Source organism: Gracilinanus agilis, chromosome 2 (genome assembly GCF_016433145.1).
Source record: "Gracilinanus agilis isolate LMUSP501 chromosome 2, AgileGrace, whole genome shotgun sequence".
NCBI lineage: Eukaryota > Metazoa > Chordata > Mammalia > Didelphimorphia > Didelphidae > Gracilinanus > Gracilinanus agilis.
In genome coordinates, this window is record NC_058131.1 from 525,427,071 (window position 1) to 525,442,249 (window position 15,179).

General features: G+C 40.8%; 1 protein-coding gene across 2 annotated transcripts; it reads left to right on the forward strand.

Annotated features, from left to right (window-relative positions):
- Positions 1-111: 111 nt before the first annotated feature.
- Positions 112-13,835, forward strand: ZSCAN29 (zinc finger and SCAN domain containing 29). 2 transcript variants are annotated; one of them, XM_044665091.1, is made up of 6 exons: positions 112-152; positions 1,117-1,562; positions 1,945-2,149; positions 4,399-5,088; positions 7,408-7,908; positions 9,794-13,835. In XM_044665091.1, exons 2-6 carry the CDS (start codon positions 1,239-1,241, stop codon positions 10,663-10,665), a joined length of 2,592 nt encoding a protein of 863 aa, XP_044521026.1. In that variant the 5' UTR covers positions 112-152; positions 1,117-1,238; the 3' UTR covers positions 10,666-13,835. The 2 variants fall into 2 exon arrangements, with proteins under 2 accessions (XP_044521026.1, XP_044521027.1); XM_044665092.1 differs by lacking the exon at positions 112-152 and having other exon boundaries at positions 1,095-1,562.
- Positions 13,836-15,179: the final 1,344 nt, after the last annotated feature.

Consider the following 15,179-nt stretch of genomic DNA (forward strand, 5'->3'; position numbering starts at 1 on the left):
TGGGAGACGTAGTTCAGGCAGCGGCCTTGACGCACGCGCCCTAAAGTCCTCGGAGTCTCACTCACGAACTTCCGGTTTGAGAGCTGGACAGGGAGGCCGGACAGCAGGGGCCCGGGACGGAGCGGGAGCGGGTGAGGCCCGCCGGGAGGCGGGTACGGGACTGGGCTGGAGGGGAGCGGGAGGAGGGGGGGAGGGGTGGTGGACTGATTCGGGAAGTGGGCCGAGAGAGGGGTGCCTGGAGCGCCCCTCAACCCAGTGAGTGACCGTCTGGAAGACACGGGACAGCGACGCCGAGAGTGACCCGGACAGAGGGAGAGGAGACAAAGGGGATAAGCTCTGAGTGCCCCTCATCTACCAAGCCCCGGTCTCTCTCGCTCCCCGCGGCCCCGGGACACCCCCGGACTCTTCCCCAGGACCCTATCCCCATTCTCGAAGCGCTTCACCCCTCTGAAGTCCCGCGATCATCTGTCACCCCTAGCTCAGGGTGACCCCCAAGGACCACCCAGCCCTGGCGAGGGATAGGAGCTGGAACCGAGGCTGATCCTCCCCCTGACGTATTCCCCTATGAGCCGGGACACCCAGGTTACCTAAATGAGAGGAAAACAAAGACCGAATTTTCATTTATTGATTGTTGCCTGGGGAGGTGGTGAAAGTGGAGCCGAAGGGGGCGGAGCAGGCGCAGAGGGCTCTGGGAAAGGTTCGGGGTTGGAGAGCGGGGCGGACCGCGGAGGACCAGCTGCTTTGGGCTCTGACAGAGGCTTTCTGCTGTCCCCAATGGAATGATCCCTTCTCCTTTCCCTCTAGCTGCTTGGCGTCGGTTGTCTTTCAGACCGACCGTGTAGAATTGGAGATGCAAGTCAATAGGACTTGGGGGAAGGAGGAGTAGCGGGAGACATTACACAGTTTACTCTGTTTCAGAGTACCCTAGAAGCCAGACCGGAAATGCAGCTTTTAGGCATCTTTGCTCAGTGGTTTATAATCCTGGTTTCTTGTCCTCAGGAGAATGCTCCCTAATACAGCTAGCTTCTTCAGAGCACATAGGTAGGCAAGCGAGCCCTATGAAAGCTTTGGATGAATGAGTGCATCCTTTTGACGTCATTCCTCTCTCTGCCCTAGGGAGAAACTCCTCTCACAGGTACCCAGGTGCAGTGATTTCCCCAAGGATTGAAGGGATAAAAGATAGAAGCCCTGGCTCCCAGACCCCCCAGGTCGTGTCAAGTTTCCTTCTACAGTGAAAGATGGCCAAATCCACTCTGAAAGGGGATGAGGGGAATTCTGAGACCTTTCGACAGCGTTTCAGAAAGTTCCATTACCAGGAGGTGGCTGGGCCCCGTGAAGCTTTCAGTCAACTCTGGGAATTGTGCTGTAGATGGTTAAGGCCAGAGGTTCGCACCAAGGAACAAATACTAGAGATACTGGTTCTGGAGCAATTCCTGACTGTCCTACCTGGGGAGATTCAGAACTGGGTACAGGAGCATTGTCCAGAGAGTGGAGAAGAAGCTGTGACCTTGGTGGAAGAATTGGAGAGAGAACCTAAAAGACCTAAAAGACCTGAGTGCCGGGTGAGAAGGGAGGGAGGGGATTGAAAAACATAAAAAAGACAAACCTGGGCAAGGAACCAAATTAAAATATAAATGGGTATAAAACAGCACAGTCTCCTTTGTTTCTCTGTGATGCCTAAGTTTCTAGAAGTGTAGACAAGCCATTTCCTTACAGAACCTAGGGTGGCCAGAATAAAAAGAGTTGTTTTTGTACTCCAGTACTCGGTTTAGGATTTCAATCTCTCCTCTCTAAAGCTCTTTGCTGCCTGAGGACTAGAATACATGTGGTTTCTTCCCTTATTCTCTATTACCCCTATAGGATGATCTTTTACTTCAAATACTAATCTTTGGAAATAGATCCTATTCTAGCTTTTCACTGAGAATTAACGGATGCTCTTTCTAGGTCACTGTCCCTGTGAAAGGACAGGAAGTTAGACCTGAGAAGATGGCACCCCTGAGATCACCTCTGGAGTTACTGAGTGTTCGGCAGGAAGCTGTGGAGTCCCAGCCCAAGGTGGTAGCCAAGAAAGAAGGGACTGGTTGCCCAGAAGTAGGACCACAAGAACAACTTAACCTAAAGGAAAAGCTCAGACTTCATCAAAGGACTGGTAAGAAATATAGGTTTATTGAGGGTAAAGAGAAGATACTTTAGGTTGGAGAGTTGACAGTGAATGGATGAGGGGACCTTGGACAGATTTAGGGATAGGGAAGTTTTAAAATTAAGTAGGTATTAGGAATCACCAGAAGTCATCTAGTTCACCTTTCTGTCTCCAGGAATGACTACACAACCCACCTGAGTGATCTTATATTACTATAGGTGTTTTCAGAGGTTTTTTCCCCCCCTTTCAGAATTTAGCAACTTCTTTTGCTTCATATATGTAAAAATGGCAACAGGTCACCATAACCTACATAATAATCATTTTATTAATTTCAGACATGTCCCTGTTATTTTCCCTTTAAGTAAACTTTCCCCTAAGTTTCCATTTCCCTGAATCTTTATTTTTTTACCCTGAATCTTTATTTTTGCTACTTTCCTCTGGAACCTTTTTAGTTTTCTACATCTTAGTTTGATCGTGAAGCCCCAAACTGAACATATTCTATTTGAGGATCTGACAAATATAGGTTTAGCAAGTTCTTCAATGTTGTATTCATTCCTCTATATACAAGCATTGTGGTGCTTGTTTAATAATTTATATTCCCTTGTAAACTTTCACGATGCTTAAATTTTTTGTTGTTATTGTCCTTTTACCTAGTTGGTCAATCCTTGCCTTTGAATTTGCATAACTTGTTTTTCCTCCTTGTACCCTGTTGAACCATGTCTTGTTTGTTTTTAGTCACCTCTCCAGCTTATTTTTATTTTAGTATCTTATTCTTTCTTGCAGGTTGCTAGCAGTTGTTTGCTAGCCACAATCAAATTGGTGTCATTTATAAGCTTAACAGTGATGTTCCCCAGTCATTTAAGACATATATAAAGATATGTGATAGTATTTTGGTCTACTCACAGCACTACACAATTAAAGATGAATAAGCTATGTACTTTTTGCATTGAGCAAGGCAATATGAAATACAAAGGATACAAAAAATTACTTGCCCTCAAGGATCTTATGTTCTAGTTGAAAAACAAAAATAGGACATAGGAAACAATAGCAAACAATACAAAACAGAAATAGATGGTGCTAAATTATATGGTTCAGAGAAGGGAGATAGGCTAGAAAAGAGAGGAAAGGCTTTCATTGAGGAGATAGGACTTTAAGAATAGTTAATAATAGGCAGAAAGGAAAAGGAAAGACATTTTAGGTAAGATGAATAAGAGAAGAAACAGAAGTAGGGAAGATCATGCTGTGTATCTGGGACAGAAAGATGTTTTGATTGAAGACTGAATATTGAATAAGGGAATTGGTGGGTGGCTCCAGAATATAGAAGACTAATCAAGCAAAATAAGGCAACTAGGTAGTATAGGCCTACAGTCAGGAGGACCTGGGTTCAAATGTACTCTCTTATAGCCTCCTAGCTGTGTGACCCTGGGCAAGTCACTTAATTCCAAATGCCTAGCCCTTACTACAGCTATTCTGTCTTAGAACTGATGCTATGACAGAAGGTGAGGGATTTTTTTAAAAGACTCAAACAAAGGAATTGGTATTTCCTATAGTAGGAGCCAATGAAGGTTTTTAAGAGAGAATGACATGGAATTAATGCTTAAAGATTAGTCTGGCAACAACATATAGAATGGGTTGGAGTAGGGAAGAGCCTGAAGGGAGTCTGGCTAAGTGACTGTTGCTATAATACAGATGTGAGCTAATGATGGCTTAATCTAAAGTGGTGGCAGTGAAAACAGAAAAGGTCAGACACCAGAGACATTTCAAAATATATAAAACTTGGTGATTGACGAGGTATAGAAATGAAAGAGAAGTATTGGGTAAGTTGAATTCCAGTTGATGTAGATTCTCTTTGACCCAATGATAATTACCATGAATGTAGTTTTCTAACCAGATATAAAAACCACACTAGGTTAGAAGTAACCGTCTTTTATCAGTGCTGGAAGGTAATCAGTGCATAGAGGAGCTTCTCTAGATGGTAATGGGTAATAAGTTTGAGAGTTAAGGATGCACAGGGATAGATTCTAGAAGTCTCTGTTCATGTTTGCCAAGATGTCATTCTACCCTCTTTCCCCTCCCCCCTAAAGTTTCAGATCCTTAGATTTCTTTTAACTCTCCTTCTAATATTGGACCCTTTCGGAATGTCTCTGGATATTTTCTTTATTCCTTCCTGATACTTAGTGGATAAAGAGGATGGTGTTCAACCTGGGGTTTTCTACAATCAGTAAAAACCATGTTATCCTTTGTTTCTCTATGAGCAGGATTTCCTTTTCCCAAATCTGGCATGGTTTCTGGGATGGAGCGAAGAGAACCATGGGTCTCAGATCTGGGTTCCAAGGAGAAGGAACTCTCAAGAAGCAGTCACACAGGTGACAAACGAATACACTCTGATCTTATGCCATCAAGGAGAGAAAGAAAAAACTGGGGAGACCAGGAGCAGTGGGGCTTTGAGGATGAAAAGGTAGCTGGTGTACACTGGGGGTATGAAGAAACCAGGACTCTACTTGCAATTCTAAGTCAGACTGAATTTTATGAAGCCCTTCGGAACTGTCACCGTAATAGCCAAGTGTATGGAGCGGTTGCTGAGAGACTGCGGGAATATGGCTTCCTCCGGACACTTGAACAATGTCGGACCAAGTTTAAAGGCCTCCAGAAAAGTTACCGTAAAGTCAAGGGTGGCCATCCGCCTGAGACCTGCCCCTTCTTTGAAGAGATGGAAGCCTTGATGAGTGCCCAGGTCATTGCTTTGCCCAGCAATGGCATGGAGGAGGAGGCAGCAGCTCACTCTGGCCTGGGAGCCAGTGATGCTGAAACAGAAGACCAGGAACAGGGGGGCTGGCAGCAAGAGGAAGCAGCAGCAGAAGCCACAGCAGAAGATTCTGATGGTGATGAAATGGGCCCCCTGGAGTCTGGGAGCCCCAGTGCACCAGTCCTTTTCCGAAGCCCGAGTGGTAAGGTTCTTTCTCATTAGGGTCCTGGCATTGAAATTATGGCATTTTATATAGGAAATAGAATCATGCAAAGAAACATGAATTCAGTTCCTTGTTTCCTCCTGACTGTGACTCATAGTTACTGACCTACTTTGTGTCTGTTTCACTTTCTGGGGTAGGAGAATCAATGTAAAAATAACTTAAGCTTTTTTAAGGGTTCTGGGGTGAGAGAACAGTGGTTCAGAGTAATGTAGTATGTGAATATCCTTATAACTTTGCATTACTAGGTTTATGACTGCCAGATTGACCTTTCCTCTTCTGTTTCATTTTCTTTTAGGGTAGGAAGAGGGTGGAGGGGTGGGGAGAAAGGATGCAAACCTGTGATTTCAGTGGTGTAGAGAACTCCCAATAAGGAAACTCCACCAAAACCCATCAAATGGTTTGCTGCTTCATTTCTCCAGAGCATTGAGACTTGTTTGGGGCCCTACAGCTGATATGCCTCAGAGGCAGGCAGAGCTTTCTTCCAAGGCTAGGCCTCAATCCAGTATATTATGCTGCTTCTATGTTTTTCTCCTATATTTAATTTTTTTTCCCCTGCTGATTTTTCTTTTTCCTTCCCCTCACCCCCTTTTATTATATTTTGTTGTACCTGTTTGTAATGGAAAGAGCTGTGGATCCTAATGAAGTAGGAGATAGGAAATCAAGATTCAACCCTAGCTCTGTCACAACTAGGTAGGCAACCATAGGCAAGTCACTTAACCTTTCTTTCCCTGGTTTATTCAATGACCATAATATCTTGCATTTATAAAGTACTTTAAAGTTTACAAAATGTTTTCACAAAAATCTATCTTCCCAGCCCTGAGAGTGGGGGCTATTATAACTAGGCTGAGGTTATTATAACTGAGGTTAAATGAAATGCCCAGTGTCACACATAGCTAGTAGGTGTTTGAGATTGAAATTGAATTTGATCTTCTGAACTCTAGATTTATTGTTCTATTCACTATGGAACCTAGCTGTTAAATGAGTTGGAATCAATGGTTTCTAAGGCTCTTTTTCCACCTCTAAATTTCCATGATTGTGATATTTTGCATTAAACCCTCTCATTCTTATAACTTTCTTTTTTGGTTTCCTTTTCTCTCCCCTCATCATTCCCTCTTTACCCTTTCTCCCCTATTTTATCAATCTTATTTTTTCTTCTTTCCTTCTCTACCATTTCCCCCAAAACTGTCTAGTCTGTTCCCTTCTGTTTTTACCAGCAATGGGAGAGGGGCCACTGTAGTAGCTAAAAATTCAGATTATTGCATGTATGGAGGTCTGAATTACCAATGGGAAGATCTCTTTCTCTCCTTAGTCAAGGTTTCTTTTCATTTGCCATCAGCTTTTTAATTCCACCCTCTCACCCCAGTCCTAATACTTTTTTTTAAAGAAACTAATGAAATCTTGAGAAGTGTGGCAAGGAGGAAGCAGAGTGATTAGGCTTCCCTACTTTTGTTCTCAGTCTAGAAAAAGAGTCCCTACCTTTATACCTCTTCCCACAAAGCCCTAAAAGAATATATGATGTCAATATCCTAATGTCTTCCTGTCTGCCCAGGTACCTGAGAAGTTGAATCTATAGTCTAAGAAATATCCAGCAAAAAGAAATCTTATTCATCAGATCTATTTTCCTTGCTAGGTTCCTTTGAATAAAGTATTCCTAAGGGAGGGGACAAGGTTGTATCTGGTAGGCATATACTGAAAGGTTTAGAGTCCCAAAATGGTAAAGTTATTTGAAGGGCTCCAGTACTGGAATTTAAGGGCAGAATAGTTGCCCTGGACCTTGAAGCACTGGCAGAAGCAGCACTTTAGTGGTCTGATACCTACTTTGGAAATATGAAAACCTTGAGGTTATGATGACAGTGGAAGAAAAGATGAGGGTTACGGTAGAACATAGTTACCTTCCACTGCTAACAGGGATTGAATTTGAATCTGCCCCTAATCAGTTGGTTACTTTCCACTTAGTTCCTAAGACTGTCAGAAAAATCTAGAGTAATACATAGTCTATGAATGTGCCATGTATAGAAGAGTTGGTCAAGGGGTCAAATAGGAAAGCCCTCTCTTATATGTGTAGACAAACTAAAAGAACAATTTCTGTGGAATTACCATAGAATTCAGACCTAGCAGGGGAACGAGATGACCTGATTTATCAGATTCTATAGCATGTGGAAAAATTTAATATTTTTATTTTTAAGTGACCCATTTAAAGTCCAATCTAGATGGTTTCTGAGGAAGCAAGTGATAGAATTGGGAAACTGAGGTGGCAAAGCTAAGTGCCTTAGAACACTGAACTTTCTCTTCGGGCAGGTGTACACTGGGGCTATGAAGAGACCAAGACTTATCTTGCAATCCTCAGTGAAACTCAGTTTTATGAAGCTCTTCGGAACTGTCATCGTAACAGTCAATTGTATGGGGCAGTGGCTGAACGGTTATGGGAATATGGTTTCCTCAGGACACCAGAACAGTGTCGGACTAAGTTTAAAAGCCTCCAAACCAGCTATCGGAAAGTCAAGAGTGGTCATGCCCCAGAGACTTGCCCCTTCTTTGAGGAGATGGATGCCTTGGTGAGTGCCCGGGCTGCTGTCCCGCCTAGTGATGATCTGGAGGAGGAGGCAGGACCTCATTCTGGTTTGGTGGCCAGTGATGGTGAAACAGAAGAGCAAGACCAGGAAGGCTGGCAGGAGGGAGAGGCAGCCGAGGAAGCCACGGCCACAGCAGAAGACTCAGAGGGTGAAGAAGTGAGTGCTGAGGAGGCACCTCGAAGTTCTGGGAACCCTGGTGCTCCAGTGCTGTTTCAAAGCCCAAGGGGTAAGATACACTTTATTCTTGGGGCCTGGATATATAAAAAGGGAAGCAATTATAATGCAGAGGAAAAAACAGCAAGCTAGGTTCTAAGAGACTTGGGTTCTATTCCCAGCTCTTTTGCCTAGATTTGTGAACACATTCACTCTTACTTCAGGTTCTAATCTTTTAAAATAATCAAAACCATCCCAAAGCCCTCCCTAACTCATTAGAGCTTCAGGGCAATGGTAAATATTGTTCCCCTCTGATTTCTGTTTACTTCAAAGACAGCATCACGTTGAACAATTCAAGCCACAAAGGCTGGGAAACAGTAGCTGAATTCTTAAATCTGCTACCATCTCTGTGTGGGCTGGCAGGCAGCAAGACAACGAAAGGAATCGATAATATCTCATCCTGGACACAACTTTGTTCACATAAGGTCTGTGTCCTAGCATGAAGATAATTTTGAAAATTCATTATTATCTAAGCAAGTGTACTGTTTTCTTCCATCAATTTGTAAGCCGTGACTCAATTTCCTATGGCCTTAGTCTCATTTACCTGTTGAATGCTGGTTGCCCTTCCCTGTCTTATACCCACTTCCTCTTTTGGAGGAGAAATTAAGGAAGATTTCTTCTGAGAGATTAAAAAAAAAAACCAAAACAAAAACTCTATATACTGACTAGGTTGTACTTAAACAGTGTTTAGCATTAACCATTTAATCTGGTTAGAACTAGCCAGAAACCTTTATTAATTAGGGACCCTAGACTGGAGCATTCCAGCTGCAAAGCTTCAAAAGACATTAGGATGTCTGTTCTGCAAAAAATGCCTGAATAACGTTGTGCATCTGTCTGTTAATAGTGCTAAGAACTGAATTGAGTTTCCATAGTGTGAACCTAAAGGATTCTGGCAACTAAAGCACTTTGTCCCACTTTGATGTGTTTTAAAAATTTGATTAGCAGAACACCTGAATGATTTTTAAACACTTATGATTTTTTCCTCCTGAGCCTTTGTAGAAATGGGATTGTTTTATAATTTATGTGTTTCTTTAAAAAAAAGTTTTACTCTCAGGATACCTTTTATTAAAGTATAGGTTCCATGATGGGCATAGATCATGGTGCCTTTTTATGTATCTCCAGTTCCTAGTATATAATAGGTACTTAATCATGTTAAGTATTCTACTATTTCCTGAAAGGGTTCCTAACATCACATTAGTTACACCCGAAGGGAAATGAACTTATGTACCTCTTTCTGGACACAAGAACAAGCTATGTACCTGAGTATTTCCTTTGTGATCCATTCTGTCTGTGGCAGAGAGGTTTGGGGATTCATGATCATCAAATACTGAGTTTCTCTAGAAGGTCTGGTATTAAAGGCACAATCGGGGAAGTTCTTTATTTCTGGCAACAACTAGCATTTCCCCAGAAGTTACTGCTGTTCTTAAACAAAGTGAGTCTACTATAGTAAAAACAGTTAAGACTCACATCTCTAGAATACCAAAAAAAAAAAAAAAAAAAAAGGTAGTACAATGAGATATTTCCCTAAAAGAGAAATAAAAATTTTGATCCCTATGCCAATTAATAATTAATTGGGAGATCTAGCTCTTAGATTAATTTTGTTAATGATTTAAATTTTTTTATTTTAATTTTAATTTTGAATATTTTCCCATAGTTTCACGTTCTTTCCAATGCACAATTCCACTGGGTTTTACATGTATCATTGATCAAGATCTAATTCCATATTATTAATAGTTGAACTAGAGTTATTGTTTAGTGTCTTTATCCCCAATAATTTCCCCATCAGCCCATGTGTTAATGATTTAATTTTTAACTTTTGCTACTCCCTGGTTTTCTTATATTCTGACTTGAAGAACTGAGGGAATAGATAACTTCTGGAATTCTAATCATTCTTTCAGGTTTTGAGGCTGGATTTGAGAACAAGCAGAACACAAAACGGGATATTTCTGAGGAAGTAGAACTGCATCGAACATTACTCGCAAGGTCTGAAAGGAAAATTCCCCGTCATTTTAATCAGGGAAAAGAAAGTGACAGTGATTGCAAGTCAGGAAGGCAATGGGCAAAGTCCCCAGTGGAGAGAAGAGGAAAACTGACACCCCCAGAAAGGGGATTAGGAAAAATACTAAGTCATCAAAAACCTTTCTTAGGAGAGAGACCCTATAAATATCTTAGGTATGGAAAAAGCTTTGGTCCAAATTCACACCTTCTCATGCATCAGATACCCCACCAGATAGAGAATCCATATAAGTGTGGAGACTGTGGGAAAAGTTTCAGTCGAAGTGCACGCCTCATTAGACACAGAAGGATACACACTGGAGAGAAACCATATAAATGTCTTGACTGTGGAAAAAGTTTCCGTGACAGTTCAAACTTTATCACTCATCGAAGGATTCACACAGGAGAAAAACCCTATCAGTGTGGTGAGTGTGGAAAACGATTCAATCAGAGTTCAAGTCTTATCATACATCAGAGAACCCATACTGGAGAAAAACCCTATCAATGTGAAGAGTGTGGGAAAAGCTTCAATAATAGTTCTCACTTTAGTGCACACAGACGAATCCACACAGGAGAGAGACCCCATGTGTGTCCTGACTGTGGGAAAAGCTTCAGTAAAAGCTCTGACTTAAGGGCACATCACAGAACCCACACAGGAGAGAAGCCCTATGGATGTCATGAATGTGGGAAATGTTTCAGCAAAAGTTCAGCCCTTAATAAACACCGAGAAATCCACACAAGAGAAAAGCTTCTATCACAGTCAGAACCTAAGTAAAAATCTGAGAATCTGCAAAGAGCCTTTATAAATGTATCATCTGGGAAAACATCTTCTAGTAGAGATCCCATCTAATAGAGATGCCCACCTGGCTTAGGAAATGCCCTTTAGGTTTACCCCACTGTGGTGCTCCTTACTGTAGTTTTCTGAGTCTGAAGCCACAATGCCAAGGCAATAAGATCTAAGGATCTAAGGTCAGACCATCTAGACCCCATCCTAGCCCTGCTTTTGACTTGACAAAGTTCCTTGCCCTTTCTCAGTGCCTATGTCCTTCCTTCAATACAATGGAGAAGATCCTGTGAATTAAACTTAGCTCATCCTGTCATTTTGCTGTGTTTCTGATTGGAAACATTTGAGCAGCATCACAGGTAAAAGATGTTATGGATTTATCTCATGATTCCAAGTTTCCACCCACATGACACAATGAAAATAATGAAAGGAATGATTCTTCTTATTCACGTAAACCTGTACTCAGAATGATGGAACTGGATTTAGTCTCCTCTTTCCTTTACCCTTAATGAAGAATTTATTTAGTGTTCTTCTTGGTCATGTCCTACAAGTTGTCTTGTTAAGATTCTAGGTGTTGTTTTTGGGGAAGATGTTACAAATCTTGTGTAAGTTTGAAGTGTCAATCCTGGATGACTATTCCTTAGTTTGCTTCAATCCCTAGATGGTTCTGAGTAGAAAGAAAATTCCTGTATTTCTAGTTTCTTACTTCCCTTCTATCCCACTTCTGTATTTCAGCTGTCCCTTCTAGCCCCAAAGAGCAAGTCAGCTGGGCAGAGGGTAGGGAAGGGGTATTAACAGGGATTTCCCCAGGTATTCAGTTTACCTAGTACAATGTTATGCACTTTGTGGACATTCAATACTTCTTGACTAATAAGCAGAAAACATTTAGTATGTTACTATTTACCGGGAACAGAATCCACTAGTGCCACTAGCCCTCAAATCTGATAAAAAATAAATTATCTTTGCCAGATTGGTGGGATTGCCAATCTGTATTCAGAATAAAAAAAAAAGGATGTGATGCACTTAAGAATAAGCTTGTTTACTGCTTCTTATCAAATAGTATTAAATTAACTGCCCAAGTGTGCATAATACTGTGGTGGGCCCTATATAAAACACGGTTATCAGAGCTGGACCTTATCCTTTGGAAGCCTACAATCTAAAGTAGGTGACTTTGACATAGATATCAGGTAATAATCAAATGCACATACACAGTATATAGCAGATACTAAAGAGTTTAAGACATAAAACTAGAAGGTTATGTATTTACAAGTTTGGTGCATTGTAATGCAGTATCAGGAAAGGTGCCAATTCCATTTAATGAGTTAATAGTCTTGAAGGGAATGAGAGGGAAAAAAATTCCTACAGCAGAAGCAGTTCATGAGAAGGCAGAAGTTTGTGAGTGGAAAAGGTCTCTAAAAACTGGAAAGCAGGGTGTTTGGTGTGGGTAGAGCAAAGGAAAATAGCTAGACTGTAAAGGGATGATTCAGTTGGTACTTAAAACCAGAATATAGGGAACTTGACACCACTGAAGGGTTCTTAAAACTCCGTTTAAAAGAAATGACCTTAACTGAAACTTGAAGGTATGCCAGAGGCAGAGAAACCAGAGGTGCAATAATCTATCTGGAGTATCATTGAAGATTGATTGCTTCCAGTATAGAATAAGAATAAGCCTATTTGTAACTATTTGGGAAACTAAGAAATCAGGAGTTAAGAGTTGATTCTAATGTACCTTAGTGAGTGAGAAAGGATGTCTAACCAATATTAGTTGAGAGGAAAGGTAGATATTATAGGGGGCTGAGGGTGGTGGAGAATTTACTGGAAAGATGAGCAGCTATGTTTTCCTCACACTTGGCATTGAGATAAAAATTCAATGAATTGTCCCATAGTTGGAGTCAGAAAAGTGACTAGGTTGTGAGGTGTTGGTAGGTAAAGATAAGATTTTGAAGGTTTTGATGGGGAAAGAATACTGAGATTCCAGAACACATTTTTATTAGGAATCATAGACTGTCACCTCTCTTCCATAGATATTAAATAAGCAGTAAAAGGTATAAGGAAAACCAGTCTAAAACTGCCTTAAAGCCAAGCTCTGAGATGGTATAGAGTGTGTGATCAATAATTCTAAAAATCTGTTTACTGTCTTTAGCATATTCATGTATAGTCTTGTGGAAAGATCATGGGAATGGGGTGTAAAAAGACATGAATTCTAGTCTCTAATGTCTTATGTGTGTAAGTCAAACTGCCTCATTTTCTCTATCTGTAAAACAGAAAAATGTTTACATCTTAAGCTGCCTCTCAGGGATGCCTGTGAATAAATGAGATGATGTCTATAAAATGCTTGGAGTTCTTCAAAAAGAAGGTGCTAGAGAAAAAAGGTACTTTGATTATAATAATTTTAGGATGAGAACGCTGTAATGACTTATTTTTGTGGCTTCCTTGGAATTATTCCTTTACTCCCATCTTTATGTCCTAGGAAGAAATGCAGCAACAAGTTTTTAAGTGGAATTACTGTAAACTAAGAAAAATTATCATTATGAGCCTGCTAGGTTTGGTATCTACCTTTGTGTTTATGATCCAGGGATCAAGGATAACTATAGGAGCCAGTCAAAAGACTAAGGAGTAGTAATGTTATCTGCTATTGGCAAAAGCAAGCAAAAGGTACAGGTAGAGGTAAAAAATGGGGATAAATCTTGGGCTACTTCTTGGTGCTCTCTCTCAACTGAGTTAATTCTACCGCCTCTCATAAAAAAGCAATAAGAAACACCAACACTTGAACATAAAAACTAAAAAAAAGAGAAATGTTTGGTGAGGAGAAAACCAGGACAGGACCTGTATATATTTCTTCCTTTTAAAATAATATTCAAAATATTAAAATAATATTAAAAAAGTTCTGAAGGAAATAGTTTGCAGTGACAACAAAGATCAGAATGGACTAGCATCATCATTCACTTTGGCAAAAGCTTGTTGATGGCTCTCTGTCTCAGGTTGATTTTTCTCTGTTCTTTCAGTTCTGTCTCTTTCCCTTCTGATTCTTGGCTTTTGATCATTCTGCTATCAGTCTCTCTCTTTTATCCTCTCATTTTAAGTCATCTCTTCTTACCAAATACCATCAAAATTATTTTAACAAATCAAAGTACAAAAAACTCCAACTAAGCAAAAAGCAAAAAAAAGAACTTTAAAAAGTTGTATTTAATACTAACTTTTCTTTGTATGTATCTGACTGTTAACTATTTCTCATACTGTAAACTGCAGGGACTGTTATTGTTTAAATTTTGTAGACCACTCACTAGTACTGTGCCATTTGAACTTAGACATATAAGTTTTTAAAAATTATCATAGTGATGTAGGGAAGTGAGGGTTTGGGACTAACAAGGTTGTGAATACTGCCATTTCCCAGATCCCTCACTCTCACTTAATTTTTCCATTTTAAAATCCATACCAAACTCTCTCATCCATAGTTAACCTGCAGATACCCAGGGGTTTTCCCCATATCTCACAGTTTTAATATTTTAAGAACTTTGTTTCAAAGTTCTTCCCTACACAGAGGTGTTTTGTTTTTGCTTTTTGTAATTTTGGACCTGTGATTTCACTAGTATGAGGAACTGCCTTCTGGGGAAACTTCTTCCACCTCATACTCTAGTAATGCATTGACAATTTATCTGTAACTTAGTCTTAGTTGCCAGGGCATTAAGGTGGAATAACTGGCCCATAATCTCACAGCCAGTATTTGTCAAGAGACAGTACCCAGGTCTCTTGGAGAGGCCAGGCATGGAACAAGGTTATGCTATAAGCCAATCTCAAGCCATTTTCTTGAAGGTTCTGAGGCAAGTCTGGATTATCTGTGCTTGCAGGGGAGGGCAAAATCAATAGTTAAAGATTATAGCCAAACTTCATTTTAACCCCTGCTTTTAACCTTTCCCCCAAACTCTTTAGATTGTTAAATGACATGAAATTGTTTCTTTTTCCCATTCAGGGGGAGGGAGGTACATACACAGTGACATAACCAAAAACCGGCAGCAGTATGGAGAGCAAATAATTCATAAACATGTTAGAGGACAACAAAGTAAAACTCCATAGGATGGATTCTGATTTTCTTTCACTCTCTTCCCACATTTCCCACAAGTCTGTTTCAGAAATAGAACATTTTCGAAGATTAAAGGAGATCAGAGCATTATATTAGCCCTATCGCAGCATTGGTGAACCTTTTAGAGACTGCATACCCAAACTGCACCTTCAAGCTGCCTGTGAATCCCCTGCATTACCCCAGAGAGCAAGGGAGGAAGTACTCACAATTGGGGTGCTGGAAAAAGGGACAGGGCACACAAAAAATGTCCTTGAGCAAGGTGGAAGGGGGGAATGGAGCAGCCCCCTCCAGCACAAGTGTCATGCCTTCACCTCTACACCCCCATAGGAAAGGCTAGACAGATCAATTGACACCAAAACAGTTTTCAATAAAGATACTATCTGACTGTCAAAGGCCTAGAATATTCCCATCTGGGGAGGAGGAT